The 16,245-nt window shown below is 51.0% G+C and overlaps 1 protein-coding gene across 1 annotated transcript; it reads right to left on the reverse strand.

Annotated features, from left to right (window-relative positions):
• Nucleotides 1-6,441: 6,441 nt before the first annotated feature.
• On the reverse strand, nt 6,442-10,975 carry Calhm3 (calcium homeostasis modulator 3). The gene is made up of 3 exons (XM_055591649.1): nt 10,688-10,975; nt 9,343-9,598; nt 6,442-7,474 (listed from the first exon to the last, which is right to left on the reverse strand). Exons 1-3 carry the CDS (start codon nt 10,972-10,974, stop codon nt 6,983-6,985), a joined length of 1,035 nt encoding a protein of 344 aa, XP_055447624.1. The 5' UTR covers nt 10,975; the 3' UTR covers nt 6,442-6,982.
• Nucleotides 10,976-16,245: the final 5,270 nt, after the last annotated feature.

Here is a 16,245-nt window from a genome sequence, read left to right on the forward strand (position 1 = left end):
TGTGTCTTTCGGGGTTCCTCAGCCTCTTCCGCTCTCACTGTGTCGTCCCGCACAGCTCCAGGAGGCTACTCCATCCACTGGGCATCCACCTCATGACTGGGCTCTCCTGGCTGGACAAAGCTCAGGGCAGTTGATGAGGTCACTCTTTGAGGAGCCTTCTAAACAGGTGTTGGTAGAGAGGGTGCAACTTGACCAATCCCGTAGGTATAGCCGCATCTGTGTCCCTCCCTCTGGCTTCCCTCCCCTTCTCTCCAGCTGCCTGCAGCCTAGAGATCCAGAAAGCTGCACCCTATGAGGAGCAGAGGAGCAGTTTTCTTTGGGTGTGGGAGGGAGGAGGAGGTGCAGACAGGCTGGAATTTGAGAGGTCGCTGGGCTCTGGGGAAGCATGTTGTCTCCTGTGCCCTCTCCTGAGCTGTCTCTACGATGGATGCCAGGACCCCAGGGAGCTCCTCAGTCAGTTGAGACAATGACAATAAGAGGACATGGAAATGATGGTGGTGACAGAGGCTGTAGCAGGCAGCAGTAGCTGGATGTTAACTCATAGTAGGGATGGCAGAGGTGGCAGGGGTGGAGCTGGCGATGTGATTGTGGCACACAGCAAAACAAGCTGGACTTAGAGGATTTTCTTTTCCTTCCTTCCTTCCTTCCTTCCTTCCTTCCTTCCTTCCTTCCTCTCTCTCTTTTTCTTTCTTTCTTTCTTTCTTTCTTTCTTTCTTTCTTTCTTCTTTCTTTCCTTTTTTTTTTTTTAAAACAAGGTCTCCAACTCACCATGTAGCCAACAAAGATCCAGAACTCCTGATTGTCTTGTATGACCCCCAGATGCTGGAGTTCAGGCTTGTGCCCTATCATCTTGTCTGAGTCCCCCAGACTCTGGGCTTGCAGGTTTGTGCCATCCCAGTTGGCGCTGGCGTTGGAGTTGGATTGGACGGTTTGCCTAAGTTAGGGTTTCAGCCCATTTTGTCTCTATGTCTCTGTGGATGTCTGTGTCTGTGAGTTGTGGGTGGCAAACCCTTCCCAGGGTTTCCTCTTCTACCTCTGCACCCCTGACCCACAGGCATGGTGTTCCATGCTCAGAGTTTCTCTGTTGAGCCACCCAAGGGGAAGGCTCCCTTTGATCCTGCAGCTTTCAGACAGGCATGTCAGATCCAGATCCAGGCAGATGACTCCTTGTCTGGGGCAAGGAGAGGTTGGATGTCAGCAAGGTCATCTTGTGTTTCTGACTGTGCGTGTGCTCATTGCGGTTTGTCTGTGTGCACAAGTGTGTGTGGAACCACATTAGCGGTCTTCTGCCTGCATCTGTATTTCTGACAAGAACTGTCAAGGCCTCAGCTGACCTGTGTGCACCTTAAGTGCATTGTGTAGCCCTCGTACAACCCTGTGGGATAGGATTTTCATTACTCAGGCCACAAGTGAGGCCTGAGCCTCAGGGAGGCTGATCTTAGCTAAAGGCCACCCAGGTCATAGGTGGAGAAGTGGGATTTGAGCCCAGGCTAGCACTTGTGGGTAGGAGTGTGGGGTGAAGGAAGGCAGGAAAAGTGTTTGTTTCTGTTTTAATTTATCTTCTGGTTGGATTAAGTTTGTCTATTGAGTGGAAAGACTACTGTCTCACAAGTAGTCTTGTGGGGAAGAATTTTGCTTCCCTCAGCCATAAGGCTAGGTGTCCCTAGGACAACTGGAGTCCCTGGGTTGGGGGCCCCTGGAAGACTGTTAGGGACTCCTCCAGAAGACAGAAGGGAGCAGCGGGAGGGAGCTCCAGCGGAGGTGTGTCTGTCTCTCCCTGGATTTGTGTTGCCGCATTGATAGGCACCGAAGAGGAGGGTCTCAGCTGCTGCCAGGGCTGCCTCCCCAGCCTCTTTATTTCAAACCTAGCTATGCTAGGAGGATGTTCATATCTGGGGCTCCCCTTGGACCATGCAGGCTAAAACTCTGCATTCGTTTTCTTGACAATTATTTTTTAGAGGATATTATAGTTTACATGTATGAGCATTTTGTTTGCATGCATATATATGTACCACATGAGTGCCTGGTGCCCTTGGAAGAGGGCATTGGGTTCCCTGGAACTGGAGTTACAGACTATAAACAGTTATGAGTGGCCAAGTGGGTGCTGGGAGCCGAACCCAGGTCCTCTGCAAGAGCAGCCAGTGCTCTTAAGAGCTGAGCCATCATTCTAGCCTCCTTGTTCATTACTCTATACTGAGAACACTGTACCTGGTACTTAATAGAGGTTCAGTTAATAAGTGCTGAGTGAATACTCAAATGGGTGATCAGAGGATGAACTTGAGGGGAGATAGGAACTCAGATCCAAACAGGAGACTTGCCTTGATGGGGGAAGAAGAGGGCTAAGGGCCTGGTGAGGGTTCAGAGCTCCCTGCCAGGACAGCTGCTACTGGCAGGCAGCCCAGTGTCACCTCTGTTCTGCTACCACCTCTGACTCCAGACCATTTCCCAATGGTTTCCCCTAGACCTTCAGGGACAGGGTCCTCAACCCCAACCCTCACCTCGCCCCAAAGAGCCCACAAAGCGAGGAAGGAGAGGGGTTGGGTGCAGCTGGACACACAGCAGAGTGCCTTCATTTTCTAGGAGGCTTTCCAAAGTGGAGGCAATTAGTGTGGTTATGATTCGGTTCCTCTGCCTCCCTCACGGTCCTCTGTCCAATCTTTTCCCACACAGGGATGTGTGTCAGGACCACTGGGACAGGGTCGAAGCCTCTAACCTTCCTTTATAATTCTGGACGGGACATGGGTCCTACAGGCCCCGCTTTGGACCCCCTTACCTTGCTGGCCTGTCTCTGCACTATCTGCTTCCTGATTGCTCCTTTTTCTCTTTCGCTGATCCTCTTCCTTATCCTAAATGCTGCCTGCCCTCACACTAGCCAGTCTCTCAGCAGCCCTATCCACTCCTGCAGCCTTCAGCATCCCTTCCCCTAGACAAGTCCCAGCTAGCACCTCCCGCTCCACCTTGCCACTAAGTACTTGCCTTGCTGCCTTTGAACATGGTACAAAGTATTAAGTACTCTCTGGGACTTCCCACACCCCTTCCCTCCCAGGCTGGGAGTAGATGTGGAGGCTTCGAGTGCCCAGGCTGCATAAAACGAAGACATGCCCTTGGGTATAGGACAGGGTCAGGGGCTGCAATCCCGGACTGGCTGGGACTTGAGGAATGTGTCTGGGCCCCCAAGATAGCTCCGCTCCTTGAACGGAAGGTTCTTCAGGAGCCAGCTCTGTGTCCCTGACTCTCAGTTGGGGGGGGGGGGCACCTGTATCTCAGGCATCTCACACCTGCAAGGGAGCAATAGGTAGTGTGGGTGGGTGGTGGCAGAGAGCTTGGGGGCCCTGCAGCTGTATGGACTGGGGCCTAAAGAGGGTGAGAGATACCTTGTAAGGCAGGAGAGTCCAGAGAAGGTGACGCTGGGCTCAGGGGCTGTCGCTTGGCAGACTTCTCAGGTTCTGGCCTATGGCCTTCACTTCTGCCATATTGCACAGGCACCCTGCTGTTTGGTTGTGAGTTCACTCTTCATGCCCCTACCTTCCGCTCCAGCCCAGAATATACGAAAAGAGACGACAGTGTCCCTCTTGCACTTGTACTCTGAGCCCCCAGGACCCCATGAGAATCCGCTTCACGAGAATATGCAATGGGCTCCGCCCTTTGCCGGCTTCATGCTGTGTCTTTGCTGTTTTCTCTTCATTTTGCTTTCCAGTTGTCACAGAACGGTCCCATCCTTTAAGACCCAGTCACGTAATATCGCAACCATCACTCAGTCTAGAGCTTCACTGTGACCCCAGAAAGCTTCCGGTACATGGTTTGCCTCTGTTATGTTGCACTGTTGGCCTCAGACTGTCAACATTTCTGTGTCCAGCTCTGTCCCTTAAACAGTGATCTCCTTGGAGTAGCCTATGAAGTATCTCTTTCAACGTTTTCTGTTACAGGGCCCTATGCAGGAGGTGCTCTATAAATGCTCAGTGTGAGAAGGAAGGTGTGCTGATTACAGTTGGTGGCTTTTTAATAGTCCCCGGGGCCCAGGGCAGCCATCCTTTCCCAGGGCAGGAGCTCACCCACGCAGGCTGGGCTAGCATCAAGCTCTTTTTCCATTCTCTCCCACAGTTGCTGTTATCAATTTGCCTAAATCATGTCGCATGCAGATATTTGCATGGCCTGACCACAGTCAGGAAGTGGAGGGTGGGGAGGGGAAGCTGAGCTACAGGGATTTTCTGGTTTTACTGGGTTTCACGAGGTCCCTTAGCAAGAACCCAAGGAGTAGAAACTGCTTAATGGAGGGATCCAGGTTCCAGGAGCCATCGAGGGGCACCTACACTGCCCACGGCCCCGAGGAAGCAGAAGAGACTGGAGTAAACCTAGCTTTGCTTTCTGGCGCGAGTGAGTCATCAGGGTCTGGAGGAGGTTCAGAGGACTGGCTTGCTCTTTCTCCGCCTCTTCCCGTTTGGGCTGCCACAGACTAGTGACTTTTCTAGCAGCTCCAACATCAGTGGTGTTTCACAGGCTTTGTTCCTCTGCTGGACCCCACCTGGTTCTGGAGACAGCCTTACCAGGCTGGGGGTGCTGCTAACAGGGGGAGGGGCCACCCGAGAAGGGATGGTGCTGACTAGGGATTCAGGCAGTGAGCAGCAGAGATGGTGGTAGAAAGGCGAGGGAGGCAGCCCTGCCAGCTGGAGAGCAGAAGTCTGGGCTCAAAAGAGCCTGGACCAGCCTTAGCTTTGGCCAGCTCCAAACAAACTGCTGGGAACTGGGGGCTATGGAGGTCACCTCCTCTTGATTCCACAAGGTAAATTGTGTTTATCCTGTGTTGGGAAAGTGGTGTGTGCACGCCGCCTGGAGTGCATGTGGAGGTCAGAGGGCAACTTGCAAGAGATGCTTCTCTGCTATCACATGGATCCTGAGCACTGAATCCAGGTCCTCAGGGTTGGCAGCTGATTCCTTTAGTCTCAGAGCTATCTCACCAGTCCGATCTATTTATTTTTGAGACAGGGTCTTATGTAGCCCAGGCTGGCCTTGAATTCGTTTTGTAGCTAGGGATGACCTCAAACATCTGCTCCTCCTGCCTCTACCTCCTGAGTGCTGGATCCAAGTGTGCATGCCATGTCCAGTTTAGACAGTGCTGAGGACTGAACCCTCATTCACGCTGAGCAAACATTCCACCCACTGAGCTATATCTCCCAACTGAGCTATATCCCCAGTCTGCAAAATAGAAACCTCTGGAATGGCCACGAAGAGTCAGGACCTAAGGCTTTCCATGAGAACTAATTTACCAAGCATGATTTGCTAGAACCTACCTTGAGAACCCTGGTAGAAAAGCAAGAAACCCAATAAGGGCACCGAAAGACAATCAGAAAGGCCTAGAGAGTAAGCTGGTGTCACGGCTCAGAATAAAACCCAGAGACCAGTGTCCTGGGATTCAATACCAGCTCCTACCCTGGCGACCCTGGGCAACTTCAACACCTTTTTGGTTTAGTTTTCTCTTTTAAACAATGATCTGATGATGGAGCTTCGGCGGTAGGTAAAGTGCTCACTTAGCACTTTGTTCCATCTCCAGCACTGCGTGAACGAAGCACAGTGCACGTCTGTATCCCAGAACTTGGGAAGTAGAGGTTGGAAGGTTAGGAGTTCAAGGTCATCTTCAGCTAGACAGAAAGTTGAAGGCCAGCTAAGTTTCATTGGATCATATTTAACACACACGCACGCACGCACACACACACAAACGTGTACAAGGAGATATGGTAAGGAAGGAGAGAAAATTTGTCTCTTTGTCCCTGGGGTGTGCTGGCACACTGGCAATCCCAGGAAGCATAAAGCTGAATCAGCAGGATCACTGAGAGCTCCAGGCCAGCTAGGACTACAGAACAAGGCTTTAAAAGGGGGTGGGGCTAAAGAGATGGCTCAGTGGTTAAGAGTCCATCCTGTTCTTGCCAAGGACCCAAGCCTAAATCTCAGCACCTATACCAGGCAGCTCACAACTGCCTGTAACTCCAGCTCCAGGGGATACAACACCTCCGGTCTCTGTGGGCACTCATGTGCTCATACTCACCGCCTCCTCCTACACATAAAATAAAACAAATCCTAAAAAAAGAAAAAAAGAACAACTCAATGGCTCAGCAGGTTAAGGCACCATTGCCAAGCCTGAGGCCTGAGTTTGATTTCTGAGACAGACATGATAGAGCAAGAGGGGTGACTCCTACAAGTTGTCCTCTGATCTCTAGACACAAAGCAAGGCACACATGCACGCACACGCACACACACGCGCGCGCACGCGCACACACACACACACACAGGCACACACACACAATCAATCAATGTGATTTAAAGGGGGTGCTAGTAATCATCCCTTCTTCACCAGATTTCACACCAAGATTGACTGAATGAAATCAGGCATGTGACACTATTATGATGATTTTTTTTAAGATTTGGAATCAATGTCTATGACCCGGATCCACAACGGATTTATTCTGACTGTGGCTGCTCAAAGTTTGGTCCACTGACCAGAAGAAACAGTCTAGTATGGGGGCTTGTTGGAGATAAAATTTTGGAAACCAGGGAGTGGTAACTCACACCTGTAATCCCAACACTAAGGGAGCCTGAGGCAGGAGGCTAGCCATTCTTATTAGTCCTGGAGTTCAAGGCCAACTTCAGCTAGACAGCTGAAGTGTGACTCTTCCTCAGAAAGAGATGGGGTGGTTGAGGAAAGAAGGAAAGAAGAAAGTAGAAGGGGAGGAAAAGAGAGAGAAAGAAAGGAAGAAAGGAGGGAAGGAAAGAAGGAAAGAAAAGAAAGGGAAAAGGAAAGGAAAGGGACTCAGTCCTGAACACACTGAATAAGAATCTGAACTTGCTCAGGGCCCAGAAGGAATGGTGTCCACACAGCAGGACATTCCCAGAAACTAGGCAGATACAGGGCTATCTGGGAAGGAGGCCAGCATAAGAGGCTGTGCTAACATGGGCATTTGACATGGGAAAACTGAGCCTCACAAGATCCCTATACATCGACCTGGTGGCACAGCTTGGTGCCCGGAGCAGCGATAGGGGTGCGGTGATTGAGGCCAGGACCCCAGAGCCTGGGGGACGCTGCGAGGTCAAGCGGTGGCCTACTGGAGTACCAGGTATTTAGGAGATGATCCACCTGCTGCCGGCTGGAGATTGCACGCAGGTGGGCCTTCCCGATTGCACCATCCAGGTCCTCTGGGGGCTCTGGGGACTCCTGCGACTCTGGGATCCCACCGGCTGGGTCCCGACGTAGCCCCAGAGAGCGCAGCTCGCTCTGCATGCTCTCGAAGAAGTGCAGCACGCAGCGGTGTGCGAAGTCCCTCGCGTGCTCACAGCATGTCTCATCGAAGAGCTTCTGTTCCAGGTCCACATAGTTGCTCCAGTATCTGCGCTGTAGGAAGACTGTCTGGTCGAAGCAGGGCCTCAGGCAGCGGACTAGGAAGGCCACCACTATCAGCAGCAAGGTAGTGCTCCAGCCTATGGCCTGGAGGATGGTAGGTATCAGTTAGTGAGATGCAGGAGGGATCTGATGGTGTTACACCGGGTGTGCGCTCCAAGGCCCTCCCTTTGCTTTCTCCCCATCCTTTATCACACCTATACATTTCCCAACCAGGCACTGTCCTGCCACCCATCCTCCGATTCATCCATCTAAACGTATCTCCACCCATTCATCCAATCACCCCTCCTCTCCTTGACTATATGTCCATCATTGTCCCATTCTTTCATTTGTGTGGATGTTTGTGAGCACTTAGGCTGGGAGTAGGGACAAGGGGACAGTGTTCTAGGCCTACATCAAGGGAAACAGGAAGCCATTCTCTAATGTTGGAGCCCACGCCTGCCTGACCCCTTTCTTCCTCTCCATCTCCCAAAGCTGCAGTTTTTCCCAGCCCCACAAACATGAAAACCCTCATCAGTTGTAGATTTGACTCCCACCATTTACACAATCTCCTTGTTTGGTCAACACAGAATTCCCCCACTGAAAAAGTTGAGTATTTTATGTATGAAAGCAGAGAAAAAAAACTTGATAAGCTGGGCATGATTGATAACTTAGAACTTAGAATCTGGTCTGGCTGCAAACTCCATGCACTTTCTGCCGAACCTGGGCGAGCAGAGGCGCTGATTACATCTTGTGTGCTGGCCCTCTCTGCATACCTTCAGCCCGTGTTTTCTCCCAGCCTCTCTGTATTCTTCACTCCAGAGTATAGGGTTCTCTGGAGCCCTGGAGAGGCTCTGTCTATAAAGGCCTCATAAATGCTCTGAGACCAACCCAGGCCAGCACAGGCATTGGTGAGGGTGGTGGAATTGGGGGCCAGGCTAGAGGTGGGGCTGTGGATGCTACAGCGTAGTGGAGAGGGTTTCCAGTCGGAGTCCAGGCATCTGGTGAACCTCCTTTGTAAGGAGGTGGTTAAGAAGGACCTTGACGTGTGTACCCAGAGCTTGGCATGTGTAACAGAGCTTGCCTGTTACAAGTTATGTGACTTTGGCCTTGTGAACTAAAAACTATCAGAGCCTCACTCCCTCCTCTGAAACATGAGATGCTAACACCTGCATCCATGCCAAAGGGTTGTTGTGAGAATTACACACACAGATGCACAGAAATGCTTAACACAGGACCTGATGTGGAAGCGCTCAATAAATGACAATTACGTTGTGTGTCTGGGGTGGGAGGCTACATGTCACCAGCAGTCCTCTGCCATCCGCCTCCTGGGGCCCTCAGGGGCACAGCACCAGCTGCCTATTCTGGGTAGGCCAGTATCGATGGCCCAGTGCTTGCCTCTCAAGGGCAGTGGTCCCAACCCCCCATGCCTCCTGCTCTGGGTTATGACTCCAGCAGCGAGGAGCATCCTCGGGAAGTCACATGGACCAGATTTAGCACCAAACCCAAAGCAACACAGGGGCTCTGTCTCAGTAAAGTTTACTATTGCTGTGATGAAACAACAAAGCATGTGGGGAGGGAAGGACTTATTCAGCTTATGCTGCCACACTGTAGTCGTTCATTAGCGGAATCCAGGACAGGAACTCAGACCGGACAGGAACCTAGAGGCAGGAGCTGATGCAGAGGCCGTGAAGGGGTACTACTTACTGGCTTGTTCCTCAGGAATTGCTCAACTTGCTCTCTTATAGAACCCAGGACCACCAGCCCAGGGATGGCACCACCCATAATGGACTGTGCCCTCCCCCATCAATCACTAATTTAAAAAGAAATGCCTGGCAGGCTGGCCCACAGCCCCATTTTATGAAGGCAGTTTCTTAATTGAGATTCTCTACTCTCAGGTGACACTAGCTTGTATCAAACGGACATAGAGCTAGTTAGCACAGTCTCCATGAGGGCCTGGGCAGGACCCCCCTTACCTGTGACAGGCACCGCAGGTATCGAGACACAGCCTTGCGTGCAGGGCTGTTTTTAACAAGCTCATCCTCCTTGCAGGGCACCTTGGCTAGGAAGAGCTGCACCTGGCTGGAGGTCATGTTAGCGAAATCCAGAAACTTCTCAGGGTCCACGGAGTTGCTGAAGGCACACACAAAACACTTGCCATCAAGGAGGGCCAGCAGGATCCAGACCAGGGGTGCTGCGAGAGCGCGCTGCAGCACGGAGGAACACATGTACCTGGAAGCAAAGAAAGGAGGCCTCCGTGGGCATCCAGCGCGCAGCTCCAGCCAGCAAGAGCTGCACCTGCAGTTGTGGCCTCTTCCTAGCTCCAAGAGCTCAGCTAGGATTTCTAGACCTATGTGAGAGAGGGAGAGAGAGAGCGCGTGTGCGCGCGTGCACACACACACACACACATGCTCACATACCAGAATGCCCAGTTTAGCCTTTAACTCTCTGTGTAGTAGATGAGAATGACTCAGCTTTTGGTCCTCCTGCCTCCTCTTCCTGAGTTCTGGGCTTGCAAGGAATGTGCCACCCCATCTGGAGAATGAAGTGCTGGGGTCCAGCCCAGGCCCTCGTGCTTTCCAGGCAAGGACTACACCAATTGATCTACGTCCTCAGCCCTTGGCCAGGGTTCTCAACATCTAACTGTCAAAGATTCATCATGCTGGAAAGCAGGTCTGCTGAAGGAGTGGGCCGAGCAAAGTGAATTTAGAGACGCCTTACTTGCAAAGTGCTCAGCAGGTAGGCATTAGTCCTAGGTAGGCATTCCATGCCAGCTGGTTGGCATTAAAAACTGCTGAGCTTTATCAGCTGACCTGTAGGCATACAACAGACCCTGGGGACATAGGGCTACAACAGCTACTTGTCTCAGGAAGCTTCCAGGAAAGGAAATATAGCCTTTAACTAAAGCATTGCCTCTCACTGCATGCACAACAGACAGAAACCTGCTATGTGCTCAATGAGACTGATGGAACCTGAATAAGTCTTGGAAATCCTGACTCATTCCTATGGTTACAGTAGTGGAAAGATGAAAAACAATAGGAACAAAATACTTATCCTCAGGACCAGCCAGATGGACCAGCAGTGAGGGTAACGGGCTAAGACTGATGACCTGAGTTCAATCCTCAGATCCCATAGGGTGGAAGGAGAGAACTGACCCCTGAAACCTGTCCTCTGGCCTCCACACACACAGAGACATGTTTCCTGATGGGAACCGGAAACCGAGCAGAACATCTTTGGTTGTCGAGCACCATCTGGAGCAAGAAAAGGAACACCCAATAGCATCAGCTGCCCTGGGCAGTGGAGAGGAATCTGCCAGCCTACCTGATGGTGCCCAGGTCCTTCCTCCGGCGCCCTGCCGGCCGGTGCCACTCCTCCATCATCACTACAGATTGCCTATTGACCAAGAGACCACAGAGGAAGAGGGCCAGAGGGGGGGTGAGCAGCAGGCCCAGGCCATAGAGGGCATTGTAGCGAGCTAGGCAGGGGCAGTTGAAGTCGAAGGAGGAGTACATCTTGACTGTGACCGCAGCCAGCAAGAGGCAAATGCCATTCATCACTGACTCAGAGCTGGATTGCAGGGGCTGGAAGAACATTCGGAACCGATCCATGGCTGCAGCTGTGTGGACGAAGCTGTGGGTGTGACACCGAGGCTTGGTTACTCAGTGGCGGGCCTGGGTTCCACAGGAGGGGGTCTCTCTTCTTCCTAGAGCCACAGTGCACAACAGAAAAGGCCGCATGCATCCTCCAAAGCACAATGGAGACTGAAGGGAGATGCGGGCTTTCTCTAAAGACACCTCTCGCCAGGTGATCGCCACCCCCCTCTCGGTGGGGTGTGTCACTCTGTGACCAGCCAGACCGAAGCACCTCTAGGCAAATGGGCCCTGCCTTCCCTTGACTCCCTCTGCAGCCTGCCTTCAGGGTTTGTATGCTCAGGAAGACAGTAGATGAGGCTCCCAGGCAAATTCTGGGTGTGGTGAGACAAATCATGCATGGAGCAAAATTGTGTTTTCTGATGGGGCCCAAACCTGACAGCACAGCCCAGGGAGATGTCCTCTGTGCTCTTGGGCTGGGTGGAAGGTGGAGGAGTGTCTGCTCCTCCCCTGAATTATTACTATTATTTTTGCTTTTAAAAATGTGTATGGGTGGGGGGGTGGTGCTGGAGTAATAGTTCAGAGTTTAAGAGCACTGGCTGCTCTTCCAGAGGGCCTGGGTTCAATTCCCAGCACCCACAGGGTGGCTCATAACCACCTATAATGAGATCTGGTGCCCTCTTCTGGCATTTAGGTGTACATGTAGACAGAGCATTGTATACATAATAAGTAAATAAATCTTTAAAAAATGTGTATGGGTGTTTAGCCTGAGTCTATATTTGTGCAGAAGCCAGAAGGGATCTGGGACTTCCAAAACTGGACTTTAGACAGTTGCTAGCTGCTATGTGGGTGCTGGGAACCAGACCTGAGTTCTCTGCAAAAGCAGAAAGTGCTCTTAGCTGCTCAGCCATCATCTCTCCACGCCCCATTTTTGCTTTTCTGAACTGGGTCTTACTGGTAGCCCAGGATGGTCTGCCACTCATGCAAGTCCTCCTTCTTCAGCTCTCAGGGGATCACAGGTGTGTACCACCACGCCTAACTATGATTTAGTCCTGCCCCTCTGACACAGAATTAGCCTTTGGGGAAAAGGGCCACGTGAGGCCTCTGGCAAGAGTTACATTGAACCAAGAGCTGGTATGTGGGGTCAGACTAGAGGGACTTGTCTTCTAATGTAATTGACACAGCCTCTGCCACATTACAAAAGTTCACACACATGCCTGCACACATATACACAAGCATGCACCCATACACAATAACTGTTTTTTCCCTAAGATTTTATTTATTTAAAGTATGAGTGTTCTATCTATATGTATGCAGGCACACCAGAAGAGGGCATCAGATTCCAGGATAGATGGTTGTGAGCCACCATGTGGTTGGTGGGAATTGAACTCAGCACCTCTGGAAGAGCAGCTAGTGCTCTTAACCGCTGAGCCATTGCTCCGGGCCCCTGTTTTTTGTTTTGTTGTTGTTTTGTTTTTAGTGCATGCTATGTAACACATGTGGAGGGGAGGGGACAACTTTTGGCAGTTGGTTCTTTCCTCCCACTGTGAGTTCTGGGGTCTGAGCTCAGGCTGTCACACTTATACAGCAACCATCTTTACCCACTGGCCCAACATATACCACATTTTCCAGTGGAGAATAACCTCAGAAAGGCTGGATGCCCTGCTTGAGATCACAGCCTGGTGGGACAGAGCTAGGGAGAAAGCTGGGAGCCTCCTATACTCTTCAGCCTTAGTTACCTGTTTGTTTTGATTCTTCAGCAAAGACATTAAGAAAGATGATTTACTGTACAAGAGTTACACTTGGCCACAAGCGAACTAGTTCAGAAGGCCAAAGGGCCAGGGCAGAGGGCCAGCAGACTGTTTTGATTGTAGGGAAGGCAGCCAGGTTCTCAGGTGGTCTCGTCGAGGTGGTGTTCCAAGTCCATTGAGACAATATCGCAGTGTACAGCAGCGTACAGAGCAACAACCTGCACCAGCGTCCCAGCCTTCAGCATCTCTTTCGTTGGTGCTGCATCCTTTGCGGTGCACAAGCTAATTTACTTGGACCTCTGCCTCATCTTTCTTCTCTCATGCTTCAGCCTGCGCGTCTGCTTCTTCCTCCACTTCGCTCTTGTGGTGCTTGGGTTTCAACGTGGTCCTGGCTCGCGGTCTGAAGGGTCAGGCGGAGGAAAGAGAACCGGGCTGGATGGGATGAGCACCCCTGTGCATTCTAGTCTGCAGGGTAGGGTGGCTGGCCTTCGGGCCCCGGCAGCCTCTTTCTAGCCCTGCAGCTCCCTAGAAAAGGGTGGACAGCATTCTAGGAGGACAGTTTGGGAATAGCCGGGTCAAAGTCTATCTCAGCTGGGGTGCTGGGACCCTACAGCACGTGGCAGGCCATGTGGCTATGGCCACCTGCCCTGTTAGGTATTTACTGGCACCCACTTTTAATTCCAGAACTTGGGAGGCAGAGGCAGGTGTATCTCTGTGAGTTCGAGGCCAGCCTGGTTTACATAGCAACAAGGCCAGCCAGAGCTACATAACAGAGAGATACTTTCTCTAAATAAATAAACAACTGTGAAAAACTAAAATAACTTTAAAAATCTGTTTTCAGAATGATCTACTTTAATAATAATTTTTTTAAGTTGTTTTGTTTTGTTTTGTTTTTTTTGAGATAGGGTTTCTCTGTGTAGCCTTGGCTGTCCTGGACTTGCTTTGTAGACCAGGCTGGCCTCAAACTCACAGAGATCCTCCTGCCTCTGCTCCCGAGTGCTGGGATCAAAGTCGTGCACCACCGCTGCCTGGCTTTAAAAATTCCTAACACAACTGTAAAACTTATTTGTGGGAAAAACTCAATTAAGGAATAAGATAAAGTGGTGATCACATTCTGTTGCCTGAAGCCTGACAAACCCAGGCTTCTCTAAGGAGAGAAACAGGGAGACAGAAGAGACAGTGTGGCAAAGGAGTAATGCACAGCTTTGCTGTATGGTACTGTCTGAAGGAGACCTCAACCCCAAACATGCCAGGGCTCTGAGGCCTGCCTTACAGACAGGTCTTTTAGTCTGGGTGATCTCTCTCTTCCTCCTTCCCTCTCTCTTTCCCTCCCTCACTTCCTCCCTCCCTCTCTCCCACTCTCACTTTTTCTGCCTTCCTTCTTTCTTTCCTTCACCCCAGCCCTTTTTCCTCACGCACCTCTCCCCCCCGCCTTTTATGAGTTTTTACTATGTTGCTCAGGTTGCCTCGGCCTCCTTGGTAAACAACATTCCCACCTCCAATTCCAGGAAAATTCCTTTAAAATGTCTTTCTAAAGATTTTATTTTTATTTGCGGGGGTGGGGGGGCAAAGAGTAGAATCAGTGGTTAAGAGGACTTGTTGCATCCAAGGACCCAGGTTTAATTCTTAGCACCCACACGGAGGGGAGGGCTCGGTGCAGACACCAGGCACACAGGTGGCGCATGGGCGTACATGCAGGCAAAATACTCCTACACATAATAAAAAGTAAAATACAATAAAAAGGTTTTGTTTTTATTTGTGGGGTGTGTGTGTGTGTGTGTGTGCCTGTGGAAGCAAGACAAGGGCTCCAGAGTCCCTGGAGATAGATTGCAGGGGGTTTCGAGCCACCCAGCGCGGGCTGGGAACCAAACTGCAGCCCCCAGAAAGAGCAGGAGCAATTCCTACTCGCCTAGTCTCTCCAGCCCCTAAGGGAGAACCTTAGAGCCCACGAAAACGTCCGGGAGCATGTATTAACTTGATACCGGAAGATGCTTGTAGAATACATCATTGGCTTCTGTCTGTTTGTTTGTTTTTTGAGTTGGAATCTTGTAGATACATTCTTGGGGTTCTTCTGAAAAAAATTTTTTTTCGAGACAGCCTTGTGTAGCCTTGGCTGTCCTGGAACTCACTCTGTAAACAAACCTGGCCTCAAACTCATAGAGATCCACCTGCCTCTGCCTCCCCAGAGCTGGGATTAAAGGTCTGTGCACCCCCCCTAGTGTTTTGTGTGTGGTTTTGTTTTGTTTTTTGTTTTTTCCTTTTGGAAGGACTTGAGGAGCTGGAGAGAGGACTCGGCAGTTAAGAGCATGCATTGCTCTTGCAGAGGACCCAAGTTTGGTACAGAGAACTCCCACTGGGGGTGCTCACAGCCTCCTGTAACTCCGGCCCCCACATCTCCTCTGGACTCTGTGGGCACACTTAATAAAAAATTAAGGTAAAGGACTTGTTAGTTTTGAGATGTTAGCTCCATCTTATTCCTGTAGCTCCTGCTGTTGTTTATGTGTTTATCTCTTAATTTGCTTTTTGAGACAAGCTTTCATGATGTAACATGGGCTGTCCTAGAATGCACAGTCACTTTCCCTCAGCCTCCTGAGTGCTGGAATTCTTGGAGTTTCTATCATTCCGGGCCTGAGAGCAACGGCTGCCTCTACCTGATCCAGGTGTGGGGGCAAACTCCTGTAGCCCTGACGCGTGGGAAGCAGACGCAGGAGGATTGCCACAACTTCGACATTGGTCTGCTCCGCACAGCAAGTCCCGGGCCAACTGGGTCTACATTTTGAGACTCCAAGACTAAAAGCAAAGCAAAGCAGACAACTCAGCGTACGTGTGCGCTACGTGCATGTGTCTATCTGGAAATACGTGTGTGGTTGTGTCACTACCGCAGGGTAGAATGATTCCGCTCCCCCCGGGGGTTCCCCAGAATCGTCTTTCTTTTAAAGGCATCGAATGAACGTCCTACTTTTCTCTCGGGGCTGGAAGGCTACTGACTCCAGCAGAGAAGCAGGGCTCTCTGTGCCTCTGATCTGGTTCTCTGGTTCTCTGTCTCCTTGGGGACAGAGGCTATACTCAGCCATGTGGTGCCAAGAGTGAGAGGATGGCAGCGGAAGGGGACTACCTAGCCAGTAGTACAGGACTAGCTGGCTGACCAGCCGGGAACAACTTGAACTAACCCCTATTTCATTCTTTTTAATAGGGTCCCACTCTGTGTTCCAGGCCAGCCTTGACCTGGCCGTGCCCTGCCTGCAGCCTCTCAAGTGCTGGGATTATAGGCATGTGTCACTGTACATAACCCCCATTCTTCATACCAAAATAAATTTCATGTCTCAACGTCCTAAACATGCAATTAAAATGAGAATGTTAGACAAGAAGCTTTATGTAAATGGCCCAGGCCCACGCCTCTGTGAGCAGAACGCAGCGCTTGGGCGCTGTGCAGAGAGGCAAAAAAGACCTGTGTAAACCAGAAACGCATGTCTGGGTGTGGTAGCGATGGTGAGAGACAGAGGCAGGAGGATTATTTGGTCAAGGTCATCCAGGCTGA

The sequence above is a fragment of the Psammomys obesus genome, unplaced genomic scaffold, assembly GCF_907164565.1.
Source record: "Psammomys obesus unplaced genomic scaffold, mPsaObe1.curated_primary_1811, whole genome shotgun sequence".
Taxonomy (NCBI): Eukaryota; Metazoa; Chordata; class Mammalia; order Rodentia; family Muridae; genus Psammomys; species Psammomys obesus.

Bases quoted from the DNA above. Each gene is read 5' to 3' on its own strand.
- Calhm3 (XM_055591649.1), bottom strand. From the start codon at position 10,974: ATGGATCGGTTCCGAATGTTCTTCCAGCCCCTGCAATCCAGCTCTGAG. The intron at 9,599-10,687 runs GTAGGCTGGCAG...CTTTGCTTCCAG, and splicing joins AAGGACCTGGGCACCATCAG to GTACATGTGTTCCTCCGTGC. The intron at 7,475-9,342 runs GTAAGGGGGGTC...ACCATCCTCCAG, and splicing joins ACCTGCGGTGCCTGTCACAG to GCCATAGGCTGGAGCACTAC.